At 46.0% G+C, this 24,092-nt stretch overlaps 2 protein-coding genes across 2 annotated transcripts in view; both read right to left on the bottom strand.

Moving 5' to 3' along the window:
• Positions 1–1,820: 1,820 nt before the first annotated feature.
• On the bottom strand, positions 1,821–9,394 carry RPLP0 (ribosomal protein lateral stalk subunit P0). The gene is made up of 7 exons (XM_070950271.1): positions 9,285–9,394; positions 7,423–7,598; positions 5,923–6,010; positions 5,310–5,456; positions 3,922–4,107; positions 3,305–3,445; positions 1,821–2,045 (listed from the first exon to the last, which is right to left on the bottom strand). The coding sequence occupies exons 1-7, from the start codon at positions 9,336–9,338 to the stop codon at positions 1,890–1,892; spliced, it is 948 nt and encodes a 315-aa protein (XP_070806372.1). The 5' UTR covers positions 9,339–9,394; the 3' UTR covers positions 1,821–1,889.
• Positions 9,395–11,083: 1,689 nt separating this feature from the next.
• PXN (paxillin) overlaps positions 11,084–24,092 on the bottom strand; it is a 74,259-nt gene continuing 61,250 nt past the window's right edge. Inside the window, 6 exon segments of the mRNA XM_070951004.1 lie at positions 11,084–14,512; positions 14,750–14,898; positions 15,944–16,025; positions 17,188–17,361; positions 19,262–19,432; positions 21,027–21,086. Of these exon segments, the coding sequence (XP_070807105.1) occupies positions 14,246–14,512; positions 14,750–14,898; positions 15,944–16,025; positions 17,188–17,361; positions 19,262–19,432; positions 21,027–21,086 (903 nt within the window). The 3' untranslated portion in view covers positions 11,084–14,245.

The raw sequence follows: 24,092 nt of genomic DNA on the forward strand, positions 1-24,092 counted from the left end.
AGACTTTTAATTTAATTTAATTTAATTTATCAAATTTCTATGCCGCCCAACTCCCAAGGGACTCTGGGCGGCTTACAGCAAAAAATAACACAACAAAGAACATAGGAAAATTATTTAAAAAAAACATTATAAAAACATTTTAAAAACATTAAAAGTCCATGCACACCATTCGTTTAGCTGTACAATTTGGGATGAACACCCTTGGAATGATGGGAATGGCAGGGATGGATTTCCAGAGGAAAAAATTGTAGACTACAGGAACCAGGAGCACAGTTCAGGTGTGCCTGAGGACACAGATAAACCTCCAAGTGGCCTCAAAGACCCTCTAAAGGTAAAGGTTCTTCTCGCACATATGTGCTAGTCGTTCCCGACTCTAGGGGGCGCTACTCATCTCCGTTTCAAAGCCGAAGAGCCAGCGCTGTCCGAAGACGTCTCCGTGGTCATGTGGCCGGCATGACTCAACGCCAAAGGCGCACGGAACGCTGTTCCCTTCCCACCAAAGGTGGTCCCTATTTTTCAACTTGCATTTTTTTATGTGCTTTCGAACTGCTAGGTTGGCAGAAGCTGGGACAAGTCATGGGAGCTCACCCCGTTACACGGCACCAGGGATTCGAACCCCTGAACTGCCAACCTTTCGATCGACAAGCTCAGCGTCTTAGCCACTGAGCCACCGCATCTTTTTAACGACCCTCTAAATGATGCAAATGACCAGCTGGAATATAAATATATAAATCCTTCCATCCTCCACCATCCAGTCCAGAGCTGAACCTACTTGAATGAGAAGCGAAATATCTTCAAAAGAAAAAACAAGAAAATCCAGTTGCCTCCTTAAAAAAACCACCTTTCGGACAAACCATGACCTGCATGACAAGAGAATCTCCAGACATGTTGTTGGATATTCTTTCAAGGACACCACTTCCCATCCATCTGTCTTCAGATCAGACTTGACAATTATTGCCTTTCTTTCAGTAGTTTCTTCGGTGTTCCAAAATCCACTCTGGACACTACAAAAGGATCTGTCCCGTTCGTACGTTTTCAACCCTTTGCACCCTTCAGCAGTTGGTCCTAATATTTTATCAAATGGTAACTAAATACACTGAACAGAGAGTCAAGGCTTTGATTTTCCCAGTTGCAATGGATGGCTGTGAAAGTTGGACCACAAGGAAGGCTGAGAAGGCCAAAGAATGGAGTCCTTTGAACGTTGGAGAAGACTCCTGCAAGTCCCTTGGACTGCAAGGCGATCCAACCGGTCAGTCCTAGAGGAGATCAACCCTGACTGCTCTTTAGAAGGCCAGATCCTGAAGAGGAAACTCAAATGCTTTGGCCACCTAATGAGAAGGAAGGACTCACTGGAGAAGATCCTAATGCTGGGAACGATGGAGGGCAAAAGAAGAAGGGGACAAGAGAGAACGAGGTGGCTGGATGGAGTCACTGAAGCAGTCGGCGTGAGCTTTCAATGGACTCCAGAGGACGGTAGAGGACAGGAAGGCCTGGAGGAACATCGTACATGGGGTCGCAATGGGTCGGACATGATTTCGCAACTAACAATACATCATGCAAACGTTTCAAAGGATTATTCCTATTGCTCCAGAAACAGAGATCTAAATTGAAGTGATTCTAAAATCTTTTTTTAAAAGGTTTCTGGTTGCCATAATTTAAAAAGTTGAACCATTTCAAAACCTGGAATTAAGACTAACAATTTTGCCTATGTAATGAAGCAGGAAGACTACTCTACTCCAGAATGACACCAATAGTACCGCGGTTGTCTGCTAACTCAGGCAAAGTAATTCGGACAAACTCAACCGGCCACTTCCGTAGGATGTGGTAAAGAAGTATACTTTTTATTTCTCTCTTTTGAATTTCACTCTACTTGGCCTAGGACAGGTGGGTTAGTCAAAAAGCCCAAAGCCCATGTCCTCATCAGATTCTTCAGATTCTTCCTTGACCTCTTCTTTGGCCGGAGCTGCTGCAGCAGGAGCAGCTGCTTCGGTCACTGCCGGGGCAGCAGCGGCAAAAGCTGATGGATCAGCCAAGAAGGCCTTCACCTGCAGGGAGGGAAAAAAAAATCAGTCATGTTTCAAGTGTTAAAATATCCTTCCAAAGCTGGCTGTTTTCTGCTTTTCCAGACTTTCCACAGAACATTGAAAGGACATGGAACTGAGCCCAAAGGAATTGTTCTGACCGAGGCTTCCCCAAGAGCATGAAACAGACTCCTTGTCCCGACAAAACCCCCTTTTTATTAACTTTATATTAAGTGACTGTGAATACTTCTCATTCACATCCAGCAAAGTCTTTCCAGGGAGAATTGACAGTCACGGACCTTATCGGGCTTGGAGAGCTGCCAGGCCGATATCTTCAAAACTTGGCAAAGAGTCTCGGAGAGTCACGAACCAATTAAGCAAACTAATTGTCTCCTGCAAACTCCACTCCCCTTTCGCTCCTCTTTTATTCCCTCTGGGAGGGGCCCTTCACTGTCCACCTGTGGCTTTACTCCTGAGTCGACCCTTGTTCTTTAGCTCTTCCCTTCATCTGGCAACTCTGCCCATGCACACACTGGGAACAGGCTCCAGCTGTTCGTTTGCCTCACTGATGTCCGATTCTGAAGGCAGCTGATAACTGGCATATGGCCCTGTCCGCATAACGCAGAGCCCTCACCAGAGCCTTCCCCAGACTCCAGGACTGGCTCCTGGTTCCTCCCCAACCTCCTCACTGTCCGCTGCTGCCAGCTCCACTGGCCGGCCACGACAGGAATATAAAGCCAACAGTAGACTGGAAGCTAGCCTCAACAGACTTGTAAGTCCTCAAAACGTACAACAGTTTGTGTCATTTTTGCAGCAAGGTTATCCTGAAGAGCACAGTTACTTTTGGCACACGTTACTTTTGGCAACCATATTTGCCAAAAGTAAGAGTAAATTTCTCTGCAAGGGATAACCCAAATACAGAGGCAGGCTTAATTCCTCAGGTTTCTCACTGCACTTGGGAGTTATGTGGGTTTGGTTTTCCAGGGGGTGTATACAAATTTTGTTCAGGGACAAGAGCCTCGTGATTTGAGAGCCTAAAAAACTCAAACCTGCCAGCAAGACGACTCCAATCCTTCTAATGTTCAAAGTCAAGATCCCTTAAACCAGCAGCTCCCAACCTTTTTTGGGCCACCGGAACCGGTTCCATGGAGGTTTCCCGTGGACCGGAGAGGGGTGTGTGGCTCCGCCTGCATCTCACGGATGGGGCTTTGCTTGTTTGTGTGGACCGGTTTCTGGCAGGCCAAGGACTGGGAGTTGGAGAGCCTTGCCTTAAACCACCTTACCTTTTCAGCTAATGGGAAAGAGTAGTTTGTCTCCACGGCCACAGCCAGGACTCGCTTGTACCCATTGATGATGGAGTGGGGCAGGGAGGCCACAGTAGGGTAGCCGATCTGCAGGCACACGCTGGCTACGTTACGGACGCCCTACAAGGGACAAAAGAGACAGGTTGCAAACATCCCATTCTCAGGACAGCGTTCAGCTGCTTTCAGTCTGGCCCCCTAACCTCCACATTTAAGAAGCAACTGAAAATAAAAGCTGCTAGTGGTTCACCTTAGTAACACATAAAGGTTCCCCTTGCACATACATGCTAGTCGTTCCCGACTCTAGGGGACGGTGCTCATCTCCGTTTCAAAGCCGAAGAGCCAGCGCTGTCCGAAGACGTCTCCGTGGTCATGTGGCCAGCATGACTAAACACCAAAGGCGCACGGAACGCTCTTCCCTTCCCACCAAAGGGAGGTCCCTATTTTTCTACTTAATCAATTTAATCAACGGAGATAAAACTCTCCCTAAATTTCTCTCCGCCACCCTACTCTCTTCCTCAGCTGCTTTGTTCTGATCCCTCACAAGGGCCGTGGCACGGATGGGATGGGTCACCGAAGTCGTGAGAGCCTTTGCTTACTTCCAAAAAGCGCTTGTGCAAAGTTTCCTCGGTGATATCCAGAACTTCCGGGTTGTAAATGCTGCCGTTATCAAACACTTGCTGGATGATGAGCCCGAAGGAGAAGGGCGAGATGTTCAACATGTTCAGCAGAGTGGCTTCGCTGGCGCCCACTTTGTCTCCGGTTTTAATCAGCTGCACGTCGCTCTAAAGAAAGGAGAAAGGGAGGGAGGGATCAGAAAACAACAGGGCAATTTCAGGAAGCCTTATCATCTTGACAACACGCTACGGAGGGTCTAGGACAACTCGTTCGCGGCCAACTGGCCACACCCCATCACCGCGGGACAAGTTAATATCAAAGAAACGGTGAAATAGAAGAAGAATGAAAGGAAGGATGCAATAGGAGGGACAGAATGAAATGTGAACGACAAAAATTGGGCAGCTTGCCACGAAATAAAATTGTTGAATTGTCCCGTGGCGAGTTGGCTGTGGCAAGCTGGCCGAGGAGCCCCTGCTCAGTTTTTGCACTTTGGGCATTGCTGTTTTAGTCTAAAAACCAACTACGTGGTTTTTAATCTGTTTTTATTGACTTAATTGCAAGCAGCCAGTATTCTTGGGAGTTTGGTGGCCTTAAGAGATCCAACAAGTAAGTAAATAAACAATGCAGCCAAACATAAAACCAAACTTAAGCCAAATTTAAGAAAGTTCAAAACATTCTTGAAGATCCATCTCATACTGGGCACCCTTTTTTGGAACTATTACCATCTGGCAGCCGGTACAGGACAATAAAAACAAAGACAAATAGGCTGAAAAACAGCTTCTATCCCAGAGCAGTAACTATATTGAATTCTACTAGTATAGTGCAATATTAATGCAATATCAGTTTTCAGTTCAATTGTATAGAATGTGAAGGATGGACGTTTGTGTTTTATTTTTATAGTTATAATGTACTCTGAAGATGGCATTCAATTTCGTGCGATGACAATAAACTAAATTTGGCTACAGGAGACCTTGACTTACGTTTATCATTTAATGGCAGTTCAAAGTTACGATAACTTGCAACAGGTCCTCACACTTATCACCCCCGAAGTGTCCCCGTGATCAAAATTGGGGCACTTGGTAACCGGAATACATCACATGATTGCCCTTTGGAACCTTCTCAGGGGGGCTTACAACGAACCTAAGTTAGAAGCTTAACGTGACCAGGTGATTCGCTTAACGTCCGAAGAAAGGTTAAAAAGTCAACACAGCTCACTGAAGAATTGGGATTTGGGTTCCCCTTTAATCAGATCTCACAACTAAGGGAGGGCTAGAATTCCCAAGTCCCTCAATTTCTAGCAAAGCTGGGCATCCCGGTAACCCATCGCACTAGCCAACACGTGGCAAGGGGCTCTTAACTCAGGACTCACCAAGATTTCAATGGTGCCTCTGGAGATTTTGGTGGTGATGCCCAAAGCTTGGAAAAAAGAGGTCTTTTCAGGACCCAGGCCAGTGTTTTGAGCTGGCACAAGGACATCGCAGGGGGCAATTGCTCCAGCCCGGGCAGCAGCTGGCACCTAGAAGGAGAGAAAGAATCCGCAAATATTCATCCTCAGCTCGGCTATACCTGTGTCAGGCCTGGAAGCCATCTTTTTCGTTGGATCTTAAGCCTGCCACATTTACTACTGTGGGAAACTGGGAGGGGGGATTGTATGGAGCATGGGTGATACGTAGTCATAATAACATTCCTTTCTCATAGCGTCAAGGCCATCTTGCCCTGCACCTGGAGGGGTGTGACTGGGACGGTGGGACGGATTGGACCATTTGATGGACATGTGGGTGATTGACAGGGACTTGGACTTTCCTTTGGGTGGGGAAAACCTGGAAGCTTTCAGATTCGGGTTTTCCCAGATGTGCCAATATGACATCTCTTAATAAAATGGAACTTTGAGGAACGTCAAGATTCGGAGTCTTCTTTCGTTGGGGGTGTTCCTTGAAACCCTTTGACAGCTTGAAACATTTCTATCCCCAGCTTCCATTTACCTTGTTGGCCAACAGCATATCCCTGATTTCGGTCAGATCCTCCTTGGTGAACACAAAGCCCACGTTCCCACGGATGTGAGGCAGCAGCCTAAAAACACAGCCAGCGTTATTTATCATCATTCCAACCAAGCAACTTTAAAAAATAATAATGTGCGCTAACCACTTGCGGAATAGAAAAAGCTAATTTTGGAGGGATTTAACTAGCTCGGGAAAGGCAACCTCGTTCGGCTAGAGGACCAGAAGTCAAAAGGTAGGCAGGTCTGTTGCGAAATTCTCGTTTTGCAACTAAGATGTCGTGATTCATTCAGGTAAAGTCAATACAGGCTGGCAGAAAAAGTCTGGGCTGGCCGTATTTCGTAGAACTGAAACTCAAGAGACTTACAAGACGAGTCAAGTTTATGTCTGGACCAAAACTACTTTGTGAGCAGAAAATTAATGATTTTTTTTAAAAAAAAAAAATCCCACAAGCATACTTAATACTCCCTTCTCCTCTTTTCTTTTCCTCACGACAACCCTGTAAGGTAGCTCGAAGTCACCTAACCGGTTTTTATGCCTAGGGCGGACTAGAATCAAGTCTCCTGGTTTTTAGTCTGGCAGCTTATCTTTTAACTTTTTTTCCCCAGGTGTTAAGGACTGGCTTGTGTTTATTTTAGAAAATAAAAGCTAAGATCCTATGGGGCCTTGTCCACAACCAAATCTTATTCTGTTTTGACACATGGAAGAATTCCTCTAAAACAGTGTTTCTCTACCTGTAATCCTCAACACACACACACACACCGGGAGATTGATGCAGTTTAGTGCTTTAAATCTTGAGCTTAACTCTCGGGGGTCCCTGAAGATATTTAAAAGGGGTCCATGGTGAATAAAGCTGGAAGGGACCTTGGAGGTCTTCTAGTCCAGCCCCCCGCTCAAGCAGAAGATCCTATACCATCACAGAGAAGTGGCTGTCCAGTCTCTTCTTAGAAACCTCCAGTGATGAAGCACCCACAACTTCTGGTGGCAAGATGTTCCACTGGTTAATTGTCCTCACTGTTAGGAAGTTTCTCCTTAATTCCAGGTTGCTTCTCTCCTTGATGAGTTTCCATCCGTTGCTTCTTGTCTTGACTTCAAGTACTTTGGCAAATAAATTGGACTCCCCTCCCTCTCCTTTGTGGCAGCCCCTCAGATACTGGAACACTGCTATCATGTCATCCCTAGTCCTTCTTTTCTCTAGACTAGCCATACCCAGTTCCTGCAAACCGTTCTTCATCTATTTTAATCTCCAGGCCCTTTGATCATCTTAGTTGCTCTTCTCTGAACTTTTTCCAAAGTCTCAACCTCTTTTTTTTTTTTGTCGTACTGTGAGCAAAACTGGTTGCAGGTGTGGCCTTATTAAGGTTTTATAAAGCGGTACTAATACTTCCTCTGATCTTGATTCTAAGCTAAGATTCTACCTGAAGGAAAGGTTGAGAACCACTGCTCTAGAACACTTGAGAGCCCCGGAAGCTTTGGAGTACTAACTTTTCCAGAGCAGGGTTGTTTTCCAGATGGCCTCGGATGGCTTTACGCATCATGGTATTCTTCCCCATGAGGACAACGGCCTTCCCACGCAGGGACATCCGGATTTGCTGCATCTGCTTGGAGCCGACATTGTCCGCTCCCACGATGAAACATTTTGGATAATCGTCCAGGAGTTGCTGAAGGAATAAAACGAGGATTTTGGGTTATCATTATTCAAACAAGTAGGCAAACTTCAAAGGGAATTGACATACTCCAATCCCTTCAATCTCTTTTATTCCTGGAGGGAGAAGGGTGTAATGGCATTATTCCAGATCAGGAAAAAGGAGGAAATTGTAGGGATGCCCCACAAAAATACAATTTGCATTTTCTTCTATTCGATTTTTTGTTTTACGCTCCTCTAACGTAAGGTGACAATACAGTTCTGTATTTTGTCCTTTGCATCCGATATGGCCTAATGGATAATCCACAATGTGTCATTATTATTGTTGGTATTAGTATTACTATATACTATTTTATTTCTTGGTTTCTATATACCGTTTTTTTTTATTTTATATATACCGTTTGATAATCTGCCATCTTTATTTTATTTATTCCATCATTTTATATATCATTTTAATTTTATTTTTAATATATACTGCTCAAAAAAATAAAGGGAACACAAGCAGAAGACATCCGAGATCTGAATGAAATAGCCTTATTAAATACTTTGTTCATTACATACAGTAGTTTATACACTGTTCAAACAACTAAAGGGAACACAAAACTACTGTAACGAACAAAGTATTTAATAAGGCTATTTCATTCATTCAGATCTCGGATGTCCTCTGCTTCTGTTCCCTTTATTTTTTTTGAGCAGTGTATATACCATTTTATAATATACTATCTTTTAAATTTATTTTGTACAGACACCATTTTTATTGATACCATTTTTTAAAATTTATTTTATCTATGCCGTTTTATTTTTTATCCATACCATTTTTAAATTTTATATCTATTTTATCTACACCATTTTATTTTTTTATTTCTCTATACCAGCTTTCTTATATTCTATTTATCTATACCATTTTATTTTTATTCATTTTATATATAGTTTTACTTTCTATCCATACCATTTTAAAATTTTATATCTATTTTACCTACCCCATTTTATTTTTTTATTTCTCTATACCAGCTTTCTTATATTTTATTTATCTATACCATTTTATTTTTATTCATTTTATTCATTTTATTTATTTATTTATTTATTTATTTATTGATTGATTGATTGATTGCGATTTATATGCCGCCTTTCTCCCTAGGGACTCAAGGCGGCTTACAAAATGACAACTTCAATACAAATCACAATACAATACCAAATTAAAATCAGTAACCCAATTAAAAAACGATTTAAAATTATACCAGTGTACCCCCAAACGGATCAGTTTAATTGGCGGAAGAGCCAATGTAGACAGTTTTACTTTTTATCTATACCATTTTTATTTTATCTATAATGTATAATGTATTTGTTTTTTATTTTATATATACCATTTCATCTACATACCATTTTATTCCTTTTTATTTATTTTTTCCCCTTTTCTTTCTTTGATTGGGGATAATATCAAAGCGCAAAATTCCAGAAACAAATTATTACTAAAAAAAATTTTTTTGATAAAAGCCATTTTAAAGGAAATTGGAATAAAATACAATTTTAAAATGAAAATGGAATAAAATTCCATTTCTACAAAAAAAAAAAAGTCTTTTTCTCTTGGTTTTCCTCCTTGGCTGATCCTAACAAGAGAGAGAGACGGAGACACAGTTGCCCCCCCCTTCCCCAGCCAGGCACTCTGCACATGCTCAGGAGCGCCCTCGCCCTGGAGACTCACGATGATCTTGAGGAAGTAGTTGGACTTCCACGTGGCTCGGTCTTCCCTGGGCATCGCGGTGTCCCAAGGATCGCACGGCGGGGCGGCGGTTTAAAGACAGCGGCGTTTCTCTGGAGAAGAGAAAAAAAGAAAGAAGGGGGGGAAAAAATCAGGGCCGGCCGAGGTAGGCCGCAAAGCAAGCCAGCCGCTCGCGTAGCCTCGCAGCGCGGACTTACCTCACGAGGCCACGAGAAGAAAAGGAGTGGCGGGAGTCCCGCCGCTGCCTTTTATACCCAGGACGCGGCGACCAATCAGCGGGGCGGCCTCTGGAGGGCCCCGCCTTTTCCTTCCACGGATTGGGCGAGCCGTGAAAGAAGAGGAGGAGACAGGAAAATGGAGGCGCGAGGTAAGGTCCGCCCCTCGGGTCTGATAGGATGGTTGGGACGGTCACTCAAAGGAAGGGTTCTGTGATTTTTTTTTTTTTTTTTTAAAGGACTTTAAGATAACTTTTACTGTCGCTTTCAATGCAGGCTAATCGGGCAACACATTAAAATGAAATTTCCTTTTTTTTTTTTTACAGCTGTCCTACAGCTGGTCTGGAGTTTAGCAGCTTTATCACATCTGGCTGGCCCCCAGAGTGGGGTGGGAATGGAGATTTTGCAGTACCCTTCCCCCTGAAGTGGGGTGGGAATGGGGATTTTGCAATATCTTTCCCCCAGGAGTGGGGTGGGAATGGGGATTTTGCAATATTTTTCCCCCAGGAGTGGGGAGGGAATGGGGATTTTGCAGTATCCTTCCCCCAGGAGTGGGGTGGGAATGGAGATTTTGCAGTATCCTTTCCCCCAGGAGTGGGGAGGGAATGGGGATTTTGCAGTATCCTTCCCCCCAGGAGTGGGGTGGGAATGGAGATTTTGCAGTATCCTTCCCCCCAGGAGTGGGGTGGGAATGGAGATTTTGCAGTATCCTTTCCCCCAGGAGTGGGGAGGGAATGGGGATTTTGCAGTATCCTTTCCCCCTGGAGTGGGACTGGGAATGAAGACTTTGCAGTATCCTTTCCCCCAGGAGTGGGGTGGGAATGGAGATTTTGCAGTATCCTTCCCCCAGGAGTGGGGAGGGAATGGAGATTTTGCAGTATCCTTTCCCCCAGGAGTGGGGTGGGAATGGGGATTTTGCAGTATCCTTCCCCCAGGAGTGGGGTGGGAATGGGGATTTTGCAATATCCTTCCCCCCAGGAGTGGGGAGGGAATGGAAATTTTGCAGTATCCTTCCCTCCAGGAGTGAGGTGGGAATGGAAATTTTGCAATATCCTTCCCTCCAGGAGTGAGGTGGGAATGGGGATTTTGCAGTATCCTTCCCCCCAGGAATGGGGAGGGAATGGGCATTTTGCAGTATCCTTTCCCCCAGGAGTGGGGTGGGAATGGGGATTTTGCAGTATCCTTTCCCCCTGGAGTGGGGTGGGAATGGAGACTTTGCAATATCTTTCCCCCAGGAGTAGGGTGGGAATGGGGATTTTGCAATATCCTTCCTCCCAGGAGTGGGGTGGGAATGGAGATTTTGCAATATCCTTCCCCTGCCACACCCACGAAGCCACACCACACCACAGAACCGGTAGTAAAAAAAAAAAAAGTGAATTTCACCACAGCTCTGCCACCCCCCCTCCTCATTTATTGCTTAACGCATTGTAAGCCGCCCTGAGTCTCTGGAGAAGGGCGGCATATAAATCGAACCAATAAATAAATAAATAAATAAATTTGTGCGTTCCGTTTTTATCCCCACACACAGACGCAAGCACAGTCTAAGCCACAAACGACACCCATGCCTGACTTCCAAATCTTTTATTTAGCATCATCACAGGGACTTTTTGGGGGAAAAAAAACACATTGCAAAAAAAGGAATACAGAAAATGGAGAGGGGGGGGGGAGAGAAATATATAATTCCACAGGAAAACCTCTCCTTCTCTTCCTGAGCACAAAAGCTGAAGTTTTCATCAAGAGCCACTTCATTTTGAGGCACTTAAAGAGTTATGGTTGTGTTTTTTTTTTTAAAGGGAGTGAAGCACAGGAATTTTTTAACAAAAAAAAAAATGCCTCTATTGCCAAAGCTACAGTAACTTAGGATAGTCCACCTCAAAAAGATGGGAAATGTTCTTTAAAAAGCACAGAAAACGAGGGAAAAGGCACATATTTTTTTTTTTTTTTTTTGTCCTAACAGATCAAACTATTCTCATGTTGAAAGCAAAATAAAACAGCCGGGATTTTGAAAGAACCTTCAGTCCAAATTCAGGCTTTGGAAAAATAATAATAATAAAGGAAAGGAACGGTAGTGGAATCCCTGCAGATTTTATTCTGCTAATCGTTGCCGACTCTAGGGGGCGCTGCTCCTCCCCGTTTCAAGGCCGTTGAAGCCAGCGCTGTCCGAAGACCTTTCCGCCGTCGTGCGGCCAGCATGACGTCACGGTAGCGCTGTTATCTTCCCACCGAAGTGGTACCTATTGATCTACTCGCGCTTGCATGCTTTCGTACTGCTAGGTGGACAGGAGCAGAGGCGAGGATGGGAGCTCGCCCCGTCGTGCGGCGCTCGGGTCTCGAACACGGGCTGCCGGTTTTTGCAGCTGACAAACCCCAGCATCTTAACCACCGACCACCTCTCAGGTTTTGAAAAACCTTTCTCCCTAAAAAAAAAATAATAATCGGAGAATCCATGCAAAAATGCATTGAAGACTCGGCTGCATGGAACAGCGCAGGACATTTTTCCCAGCAGCAACCGATTTCCGCAGTAGGTGGGAGAGGATATCGCCAGTTTGATCCTAAAAGGAGACACCACCACCCACCCCCCTCGTAGCTTGTCTCTTATCATCCGGGACCCCGAACCAGTGAGGCAAAAAGGAATGAAAAATTCTATCTGTCAAAGGGTAAAAATCTACGTGGCAAACCACACCCCAACAGCAACATCTGAAACAAGCATCGGAACTTAAAAGTAAATATCTTAATAGGTGTGCTTTTTAAGTGAACTTAAGGCAAGGGTCGGCCGCTGGGGGTTCGGGAGAACCTCTAGCTAAGATTCTGTGCAGTTTGGAGAACCTTCAAATCCCACTCCTGGCTGGCTCCGCCCACCCCATCCCGCCCCGCCCCTCCCAGGAGTCCCCACGCGACCCATTTTGGATGCAGGTATGTGCAGGGTGGGCATGGAGGCTCAGGTAGGGCGAAAAACAGGTGTACCGGAAGTTCAGGAAGGCCGGAAACGGGGCTGTTTCTGGCCTTCAGAGCCTGGGGAGGCCGTTTTCGCCCTCCCGGAGGCTCAAGAAAAGCCTCCGGAGCCCAGGGAGGGCAACCCCCCCCCGCACTGTGGTGCAGGAGGCCGACTAGGCCACGCCCACCATGGCCACTCCCACCCAGCAACGGGGCAGAGAACCCCTTGCTAAAATTTTTGAAGCCCACCCCTGACTTAAGGCTCTTTTGAAAATCCAGGAGAAGGCAAGACGAACAAGTCTTTCTCTCGTCTTGGCTTGTTTTTACAAAATCCATTCCAGTTGAACCCTGATCCGTACAAAACTACTTAATAAGCAAAAAGAGAAGGAAAAAGAAAAAAAGGAAAGGAAATATACACACACACTCCTAATAGATTCCTCCAGTTCTCCGACACCCCCCCTATTTTTTAAAAAAAGGATTTATATATATATATATATTTATATATAATTAATAGTTGGTTTTAAGAAAGCGTCAAGGATCATCAAGACAGGAAACTAACAAAGATTAGGGTCCTGCCCGGGGAAAAAAACCCAGATACTTATAAAAAGCATCCGTCGAAAAATTGTTCATAAAACTAAAATTTCCATATAAGAGATTTAAAAGCTTTTTTTTTTTTCTCGTTTTGTTATGCGTTCAAAGCCCAGTGTAAAAAAAAAAAAACACGCCACATTCCTCACCCAAACACACAGCATTCGGCTGAATAGCAAAAAAGTTGTGTTATCTCACAATCAAAAATACCCCAGAAGGGGGAAAAAAAAGGCTCGAGCAGAACACCAAAGGTTTTATGAAATTGTTACGTCGATATAAAAGGTTTTGAAATTATTGCTCAGAAGGTTCTGTCTGTCTGGGGAGAATCTTACACAGGCACAAGAGACGGGCTGGAGAAGAATCAAAAAGGCAAAAAAAACGAAAAAAGTCAAAATTCGTGGTTTTTTACGCTTCTCCCTTCTCTCGGGTGCAACCACAAAATATAACAGAACTCCTCGACTGACGACGAGAATTAAGATCGGGATTTCTATTGCTCCAGCAAGGCAGCCAATTTTACAACTATTTTGCCCTGGTTGTTAAGTGAGTCATTCAGTTGTTAAGTGAATCCGGCTTCGCCCTTTGAATTTGCTTGCCCGAAACCGGCTGGGAAGGTTGCAAGAGGCATTCAGATGACCCCGGGAAGCTGCAACCGTTGTAAGTACAGGTAGTCCTCGACTTACGACCGCAATTGAGCCCCGTGTAGCTAAGTGGGACATTCGGGAAGTGAATTTTGCTTCATTTTATGACTAATTCTGTGTCCACCAAACCCACCCCAACCGTCCTTCTTGGCTCTCAGATGTCATGAAGACCCATCTTCCTACTCAACTATCTCTTCGGAGTTGGGCATCTTCCAAAACCTTGGCATCTTAGCATGCCGACGTCATGGAACCAGAGTTCCCCAAATCCCAAAACAAAGCTGGCTCAGAATGCAGGGAAGTCTGGTTCCCCTGTTCTCCAACGGAGGAGAAGCTGGAGTAGATCCAACCTCCGTAAGTCCCTTGTGCCTCTTTTCTCTGGATGATCATCCACCTTCCCAGAGCAGCCGCGAGCATCTCATTCACATTCACACAACACACACACACACACAATTCCTCTTCTTCCTCATCTCCTACATCAACCCGCTCAAGTTGCTGGACGCGGGACGACCCGCCGCAAAATAAGGCGAGGGTTTCCTGGCAGGAGACACCACGGATGGTGAGGTGAGCCTCAGCAGAAGAGTTTCAGGAAGCAGTTCTGGCAGTAAGGCTTGTCGTTCTGCTCTTTGAAGGTTCCCTTGTTGAGTTGCTTGAGACAGAAGGCGCAGACGAAGTGTTCCGGGTGAAATTTCTTAGCCATGGCGGTGATGCAGCGGCCCGTGATGGGCTTCTGGCATCCGGAGCAGAGCGAGCCGCGGCGTTCGTGGTAATGCACTTCGCAGTAGGGCTGCCCGTCGTGTTCGAAGAAGCTGCCATTGATGAACGGGGTGAAGCATTCCTGGCAAGGAAAACAAGGAGTACGAAATTTTAGCAAGGGGTTCTCTTCCCGGTTGCTGGATGGGCGTTGCCATAAGTCCCTTTTTTTCAGTGCCGTTGTAACTTTCAATGGTCACTAAACAAAGTCGGGGACTACCTATATTACTTTAGTCTCCGTCTTTAAACCGGAGAAATCGTCTTCTTCAAAAACGTTGGAAATGTTACCGTGGAAAATGGAAAGAATCGCGGGGTCCCTTACCCGGCAGACGAAACACTCGGGGTGCCAGAGGGTGTTCAAGGCCGAGATATAGTTCTCCAAGATGGCCCGGGCACAGCCGCCACATTTGGGCGCGAACATATCGAAGTAATCTTTACGGCAATAGGCTTTGCCGTCTTTCTCATGGAAGCCTAGGAGCCAAACGGAAGAGAATCCTGGTTAATCGGTTGAAAGAGCAGAATAATATAAGGTAAAAGGTAAAGGTTCCCCTCGCGCAACTGTGCTGGTCGTTCCCGACTCTAGGGGGCGCTGCTCATCTCCGTTTCAAAGCCGAAGAGCCAGCGCTGTCCGAAGACGTCTCCGTGGTCATGTGGCCGGCATGACTCAACACCAAAGGCGCACGGAACGCTGTTCCCTTCCCACCAAAGGTGGCCCCTCTTTTTCTACTTGAATTTTTTTACGTACTTTTGAACTGCTAGGTTGGCAGAAGCTGGGACAAGTCACGGGAGCTCACCCCGTTACGCGGCGCTGGGGATTCGAACCGCTGAATCAAACCTTTATTGTCAACGCACAACATGCGTACAATGAAATTGAATATCATTGTACACACGTGAACAATGTGGTGTAGGGTTTCCCGCCTAGGCAGGGGGTTGGACTAGAAGACCTCCAACGTCCCTTCCAACTCTTGTTATTCTATTCCAGGGGTGGGCAACTGCGGCCCTTTTACAACCTGTGGACTTCAACTCCCAGAATTCCTGAGCCAGCTTGGCTGTGGACTTCAACTCCCAGAATTCCTGAGCCAGCTTGGCTGTGGACTTCAACTCCCAGAATTCCTGAGCCAGCTTGGCTGTGGACTTCAACTCCCAGAATTCCTGAGCCAGCTTGGCTGTGGACTTCAACTCCCAGAATTCCTGAGCCAGCTTGGCTGTGGATTTCAACTCCCAGAATTCCTGAGACAGCTTGGCTGTGGACTTCAACTCTCAGAATTCCTGAGCCAGCTTGGCTGTGGACTTCAACTCCCAGAATTCCTGAGCCAGCTTGGCTGTGGACTTCAACTCCCAGAATTCCTGAGCCAGCTTGGCTGTGGACTTCAACTCCCAGAATTCCTGAGCTGTCTCAGGAATTCTGGGAGTTGAAGTCCACAGGTTGTAAAAGGGCCACAGTTGTCCACCCCTGTTCTATTCTATTCTATTCTATTCTACAAGTTCTCAGATGACCATCTTCAAGGATCCATACCTTCAGGGCCAAAGAAGGCTCCACACTGCGCGCAGAAGAAGTGCTCGGGGTGCCATGTCCTGTCCAAAGCCGTCACCACTTTCTGCGAAGGAAAAAAAAACCACACAAACGATGAATATAAGCCCATCGTCCACCATCCAACCTGGTCACTATTCGGAGACTGTGGAATTCCACGTGTGGAATTTACTCGTCCAGCCTGATCGACAGCCTGAGGGATTTCAGGTGGGTCCTCGACTTAAACGATCGCAACTGGGAACGGAGCTTCCATTGCTAAGCGAGGAGGTTGCTAAGCGAATCATCGCGACGGATTTTTTACTTTTCTCCCCCCCCCACTGCCGTTACGCGAATCATGGCAGCCTTTAAAGCAAATCATACGGTCATTAAGTGAAATGGGCCTTGCCCGTTGAGTTAGCTTGTTCGAAGCCCCCTGTGAAGATGATCACATGATCCTAGGGCAGGGGTCAGCAACCCGGGACTCTGGAGCCGCATGTGGCTCTTTCATCCCTCTGCTGGGGCTCTTGGTCGCTCAAAACGTGTGTCGCAACTGCCAACGTGCGACACCCCGGCACACGATTTATTTATTTATTTATTTTTATTCAAAAAGTTTTTTTTTTATTTTATAAACAAACAAACAAACAAACAATACATAATCAATCATTCCTGATTTTATGATGGGGTTTTTAAAATTTGAAATTGGTTTTAAATTGAAATGTTTTAGTTATGGGCCAAATTATTTAATTATTTTAAATCTATTTTAACTTTTGTATATAAAGTGTTTTACTTGGCTGTTCACCACCCTGAGTCCGAAAGGAGAAGGGCGGTATAGAAATTTGAAAAATAAATAAATAAATAAATTCAATATATCTTCTGAATACATCTTTTGTATCACCTTTTTGCTCCTCCAATATTTATCGTATCTTAATATTATCATTTCCTTTATTATAATATTTCCCCCGCTTTTATTACTTCTCTATTAATACATTTATCTATCTTTTAATTTTATTGAAAATTGGACAACCATTTTATCCCCACACAACCTTCCCTTCCCCACTCCCACCGGCACACGATTTATTGAGCTTTTCGATCCCCGGTAGGTTTTGTGGCTCCCGGTGTTTTCTTTTCTGTGGGAAACAGGTACAAATAGCGCTTGGAGTGTTTTAAAGTTGCAGACCCCTGCTCTAGAGGAAACAGATTAGGAAAAAAAACGAGTTTCATAGTAAGTCGTCACATCTCAGGGGACTTACATCCAGGATGGGACCGTTGCAGTAGTAACAGCGAGGGGAAAAGAGGTTGTGGTAATCTCTCTCGCAGTAAGGCTGGCCGTCGCGCTCGAAGAAGTTGCGGGAGCCGATCTCCTCCTGGCAGTGGGTGCAAACGAAATGCTCGGGGTGCCACGTCTTCCCCATGGCTGTGACTACCTAGGGGTGGGAGAAGAAGGAGGACAATCCTGACTCTAGGAAATGTTCCACCTTCCGGCTGAAGGCATCTCGTTGGGACATCACACGCCGGGCAGAGCTCAGCGCCGAGGAGAAAAAGAAACGTTCTTAGAAATGTCTATGTCAGCGTTCCAGAACAACCCAACTCCAATTAAAAACTCAAAATCTTTCATTTGCACATTTCGCTGTGCATGGAAGACCCTGTTGTTCTGCCAGGCCGGGCTATCGACATGATAATTTTAAATTGGGGTATTTTACATTTCTGGGGTTTTAAACGGAGCCAAATTTATTTAATAATTTTAAATTTTAAATTGATGTTTGTCTTGTGTTTTTAAATAGGCTGTACACTGCCCTGAGTCCTTTGGGAGAAGGGCGGTATAGAAATAAAATTATTATTATTATTATTATTATTATTATTATTATTATTATTATTATTATTATTATTATTATTATTATTATTATTATTATTTGAAGGTGGCAGCGTGGAAGCTTCCGGGGTTAATAGGGCTTCCAAAGCTGACAGTCTTTGGAAATTCTCCATCATCCAGGATTGCCCCAAAGGTGCTTTTTGGAGAGGCAACTGGACTGGTTTTTCTTTTGAAGAGGTTTCGCTTCTCCTCCAAGAAGCTTCTTCAGTTCTAACAGGAAGAATCCTGAACTGAGAACTGAAGAAGCTTCTCGGGACGAGAAGCGAAACGCCTTCAAAGAAAAAAAATCCAAGGAAGTCCAGCTGCCTCTTGAAAAAAATAATAATAATAATGCACCTTTGGGACATTCTTAGAAATGGAATAGCACCTGGCCTGGATTGGGAAGAAAATTATGAATTGTCTATATCATCCCAAAAAAGAAATGTCCTTCATGGGCCAGAGAGAAGCTCTGGAGGGGCTCATGCTAGGACCCCTTGCTAGGACATAGAGAGAGTTTTCTCTAGGTTCTTCTATAGCGCACTATGGAAATGCACTTCCATAACTGCATTTATCTGCATGATTTTAATAGCTCTCTCTGATCTTTTTAACATTTGTGTTTACTTGCCTCCCACCACAAGGTGGCGCACATAATCCTTTCACCTTCTATTTTCACAGCAATGGCGCCATTGGGGGTGGGAGGGGCTTGGGCTGAGAGTGAGAGAGAGGGACTGGCTCAAAGCCACCCAGGTAGCTGGTCATGCTGAAGATGGGACTAGAACTCACCATCTCCTAGTGATTGACCCAAAGTCACCCAGCCAGTTTTCATGCCTAAGGCAGGACTAGAATTCACCATCTCCTGGTGATTGGCCCAAAGTCACCCAGACAGCTTTCACGCTTAAGATGGAACTAGAACTCACCATCTCCTAGTGATTGACCCAAAGTCACCCAGCCAGTTTTCATGCCTAAGGCAGCACTAGAACTCACCATTTCCTGATGATTGGCCCAAAGTCACCCAGACAGCTTTCACGCTTAAGCTGGAACTAGAACTCACCATCTCCTAGTGATTGACCCAAAGTCACCCAGCCAGCTTCCATGCCTAAGGCAGGACTAGAACTCACCATCTCCTGGTGATTGACCCAAAGTCAACCAGGCAGCTTTCACGCGTAAGCTGGAACTAGAACTCACCATCTCCTAGTGATTGACCCAAAGTCACCCAGCCAGTTTTCATGCCTAAGGCAGGACTAGAATTCACCATCTCCTGGTGATTGACCTAAAGTCACCAAGAGGGCTTTCATGCCTAAGGTGGAACTAGAACTCACCATCTCCTGGCGATGGTCCCAAACTCACCCAGGCAGCTTTCATGCCGAAAGCAGTACTAGAATTCACAGACTCCTGGTTTCTCCTCCAACCCCTTCACCATAACACCAAACTAGTTGTCAACGGTTAAGAACTGAAGTTCCCTCCTTGAGGCTTACCTGCCCGGCAATTGGCTTCTTGCAAGCTCCGCAGACGCCTTTGGCGACCGTAGCTACTCCAAGTTTGTTCAGGTCAGACTGGAGGCTTCCAAGCATGCTGTCCAACTGGCTGCCAGGTTTTGGAGGGGTGGTGGACGGATAGCTGCCAGCTCCTTTCCCCTGGGACATAAACTAAAGGAGAGACGCAAGCACAGAATGATCAGACACAAAAACCACAACCTCAACGTCCTTCTATCCGTTGGAACATCAAAGCAAGCTGTTTGTTGTGGTCCGCCAGCAGCCTGCGGAATCGGACAGTGAAGAGGCTGGGGAGGAACATGGGCCAGTCCCGGAGTCTGGGGAAGGCCCGGACGAGGGCTCTGCATCGGAGGCAGAGATGGAGCAGGGCCATCTGGGAGTTATGCGCGGACTCAGGAGCCTCCAGAGTCGGACAGCAGAGAAACAGGAGGAGCCTGTTCCTAGTGCGCCCATGCGCAGAGCTGCCAGAAGGAAAGAAGAGTTAAAGCTAAAGGGACAACTCCAGAGTAAGGCCTGGAGATGATTGCCCCCCTCCCCATAAGGCTTAAAAGAGGAGCAAAGGCACGTGGGCCCTTTGCAGGAAAGCAACGTTGTTAATTCTGTTCCCAGTCGGCATCTCTGTTTGATTCTGGATTCCGTGGGGCTTTGCCAAGTAGGTCTTTGGCAGCGTGTCAAGGGAGATAAAGGCTGGTGATTATCCCGAAGGGACTTCTCCCTGAAGGACTTCTTGCAACTAATTGGGACTCAGCTGTGAATGAACGTAATTCACAGCTGTCGCAATAAAAGAGGTTTTTGGGACTACTCGGCTGTTTTAATGACTCAGGAAGCCTAGATTACAATACTGTTTGGAATTTCCATTCGCGGGTCCTGGAACGGTTGATGCAACTGCAGAAGCTAGCAAAGGGTCACACACTTGAGAATAGATAGGAAGGGGCGGTTATTTAAAAAAAAAAAAAAACTGTGTCACAATTTTTCCAAGAAAAGGGCCCACACGCTCTAAGCATTTTGCAAGCACGGACGAGGTTCAGAGCACTTCCACACCGCAAGGCCCTCCTCGGCAGTTCTACTCATCCAAACCACAACACACAGCAACATTGAAAAGAGGGCTAGAGAAAGGAACCGCTTTAAATTCGAGTGTTTTAAAAAAATATATATCTATTTTTGGAATAGCGTTGTCGAAGTTTGGAATACAGAGTCGCGCCCGAAATGGACGCCGTTCCAGCGAGACATTTTACAGAAGGATGGAAGGCCGTGTCCAACCTTGAGAGCCGGTGAGAATCGAACTGCTGGCGCTCGGCGTTTCAGCAGAATTAGCCTGCAATGCTGCGTTCTCACCACAGCGCCACCAGGGCTCCTAGTAACTTTTGTAGGCTTATAAATAACTTTTAGAGTCATTTAGAATTCGCTTCTCACCCGTGGCTAGCAATTTAAGTGCACACGGCATATAATTTGAATTTTTACTAGCTCGTTGCTGAATGTCAGTTGCCTTCTCGGCGTTTCTCCAGCCCCAAATTTCTCTGCGAGCCTCAAAGACAATCATGCCGCAAGACCTCCAAATTCATGCAAGGTTTAAAAAGCCGACCGCCGTTTCTTTTTAAGCTCGCAACGAAACAAAGTCTTAGGAAAAACCCAGCAAACTAACTAACCCCTCGCAACTCCATGCAAGATCCACATACGGGGTCAAAGACATTTATTTATTTTTTTTCCACTCAACATGCCGAAGCAGGAATTAAATCAAAGATCCTGCCTTCTCGGGAGTAGGTGGGCGAGTAGCAAGGAGGTGATCCAAAGATGGGATAGGAAGGACCTGAAAAAGCAGAATTCAGAATGAGACGAGCAAGGATGCATCCGTTACAAAAAAAAAAAGCTGGCTGGATGGTTGAATTTTAAGAAACTTCTGATTTAAAGTCATGTTTTTTTTTTAAAAAAAGGGGAGGGAGGGAAGGGGGGATTCTTAAGTGTAAAAACCTGGATCTAATTCTGCATCTAAAATGCAAGTTAGTCCTCGACAGCTCATTTAGTGACTGCTCAGTTACAACGGCACAGTGGTAAAATCCAATTTTTTTTTAATTACGTTATGTGGGCGTGGCTTGGTGGGCATGGTGTGGCTTGGTGGGTGTGGCAGGGGAAGGATACTGCAAAACCTCCCTTCCCATCCTACTCCAGGGGAAGGATACTGCAAAATCCCCATTCCCTCACATATGTGTGAGAGGAACCTTTACCTAATTTTTGGAGGGTAGGCCTAAAATTACCCCTACCCTGAAAATAAACCCAGGGGATGAGCTGGGGGGGGGCAACTGTCTGGTTACAGCCCGCAGACCCTTTGGGGCAGCGTAAATACCGCTTTTGCCCTTCTCTTTCTGGGCGCAGCGCTTCTGCTTCTTGGGCCGCTTCCCTGAAGCTGGCAGCTCCGCGGCCATCTGCTTTGCTTTTTCCCTCTTTTTGGGAGGCTCGCGGGAAGCTTTTTGGCGAAGGGGAGGCAAATGGGGAGGGGGAATTTTCCTGCCTGTCATCTATTCCTCAAGCTCAGAACAGACTGAGGGAAGGACGGCAGGCAGGAAAATTCCCCCTCCCCATTTGCCTCCCGTTCGCCAAACAACCTCCATGTCGAACGCTGAAGGTTCGGAATGGAGGCGACGGTGCGTCCACAGCGCATCCAGCTCACCGAGTCTGGCCTGCTGCACCCCCCAAAAAAAGTAAGATCGCCTCAAAAATAAGCCCAAGTGCTTATTTTCAAGTCTAAAAGAAAATAAGACTTAAAAAGAAATTTAGACACGGTAGGTGTTCCTGGACTTAACGGCCGCAAGGGTGCCCAAAATTTCTGCGCTGAAGTTGAGACATTTCTCGAGGGAGTTTTCGCCCTGTTTTGCGACCTTTCTGGCCAGAGTTGTGAAGTTGTTCAGGAAGCAGGAGAACATCAAAGTGAGACCGTGCCTTCTGTGGTGGTGGGAAGGAGGGAGCCTCTTCTGTTTGACAGCTAACCGACACGGAGCCTTTGGAGGAAAGAGCCGCTGTGGTAGGCCGCGTGGGACTTGGTGTATGCTGGGAGGAAACTTCTTCCAACAGCATTTCCCACGGGACGGGAGGCTGAGTCGGATGGACGGATGGCACATAGTGCGGCTGAGAGATATGTGGCGATGCGGGCAAGGGCAAGGGAGGTGGTGGCGGAGGAGGAGAAGATGGAAGAGAAGAGCCAAGAGTGGCGTTGACAGAAGCGGTCTTGGAGACATCTTTAGGAAGGATCTGCGGTGGAGGAGAAGGTGGGATAGAGATGGTTCTTCTCAAAGGAAGGGGTGACGTAGCAGGAATAATAACCTGAGGGAAAAAAGCAGGAAGAAACATGAACAGGCCAAAGATACCTCGCCCAGAAATACTTGAAGGCACCAAAAAGAGATGATCATGGAGGTCAACCTTCTCCAATCTTCCCCGGGCACTTCCCAAAGGGTGGAGGTCAACTCCAGAAGTCTCGCCAATGGACACAAAGGCTGGGGGAGTCTGAGAGTTGAGGCCTACCCTTTTGGAAAGCAACAGGTTGGAGAAATGTAACGGTACCGTACCTCACCTTCCTGAAGGACGCAAACCCAACAAGAGCGAAAAAATGAACAACAACAAGCAGAGGCCCCTCCCAAGTAGAAATGGAAAGCATGCATCTCTGTAGGCTTCCGAGATCCTTCTGCCCCCAACTGGATGGAGGAGCCTTCAAAAGCTATCTAATGGTGCTAGGTATTCCATCCAAGAAAACGGTGATCCAAGGTCTCGCTTGGAAAAATCTGGGGGAAACTTTCAGTTTCTAAGGAACTGACCGACGACTGGCCCCTGTTGGAAACCCCGAATCAATTAGAGATGACAACAGCCCAGAGAAGTATGGACTATGAGCCAAACTGTAAGGAAATCCAACCAAGTTAAGCCAATTTGTGGTGAACCTCAACTGATGGCCAATTTGAGAGGACTTCAACCAGGAAAACAAGCTTTATTTTGAATGTGCTTTTCTGGGTTCCAGCAGGATATTAACCCCCAGAAGAAAACAACAACAGAATAAACAAGGGACCTTAGAGGTCTTCTAGTCTAACCCTCTCTCAAGCAGGAAATCCTAAACCATTTCAGACAAACGTCTGTCCAATCTCTCCTTTAAAAAAACCTCCAGTGATGGAGCGCCTACAACTTCTGAAGGCCAAGCCGTTCCACTGATTAATTGTTCTCACTGTCATGAAATTTCTCCTTAGTTCTAGGTTGGTTCTTTCCTTGGTTAGTCTCCACCCATTGCTTCTTCTCCCATCTTCAGGTGCTTTGGAGAATAAGTATGTTCTCCAAATATACACTGGAGAATAAACCCACAATTGGCAAGGGATGGACCTCTCCCTTTTTTTTGACATGCAACAGAGGACGCATCTGATTTTCTCTCCATTCAGAAGCGGCCTTGCTAACGTTCATCTCATCTCTCTTGGTCCTCAAGTGAAGGACCTCCATTCTCTGCTAATTCCTAATTTCCAAATTGGCCGTCAAGGCTCTTGTGTGGGCAAAGCACGAAGGGGTGGGGGGAAGCTTAAGAAATGATCTTGCTTTCATCTGCTGTAGGCATGACCAAGAAGAGAGAAGATCCATCGGCCGTCGGCCACGGAAATGCTCCCTCTGGAAAGGAACCAGAGATGTTCTGGAACCAGCATCCCAAAACTACCTTCCTTGTACCGACTGGAAGACTCCTTCGGAGCTCCCGGCTACCTTTTCTATTCGTTGACTACCATCTTTGTCCTTCTTCTGAGGCCTGGAGGTGATGATGACCCCCTCGGTCAACCAGTCGTCGGGGCTCCGTTGA

The sequence above is a fragment of the Pituophis catenifer genome, unplaced genomic scaffold (genome assembly GCF_029215685.1).
Source record: "Pituophis catenifer annectens isolate HBS135680 unplaced genomic scaffold, rPitCat1.0.hap2 SCAF_10, whole genome shotgun sequence".
NCBI lineage: Eukaryota > Metazoa > Chordata > Lepidosauria > Squamata > Colubridae > Pituophis > Pituophis catenifer.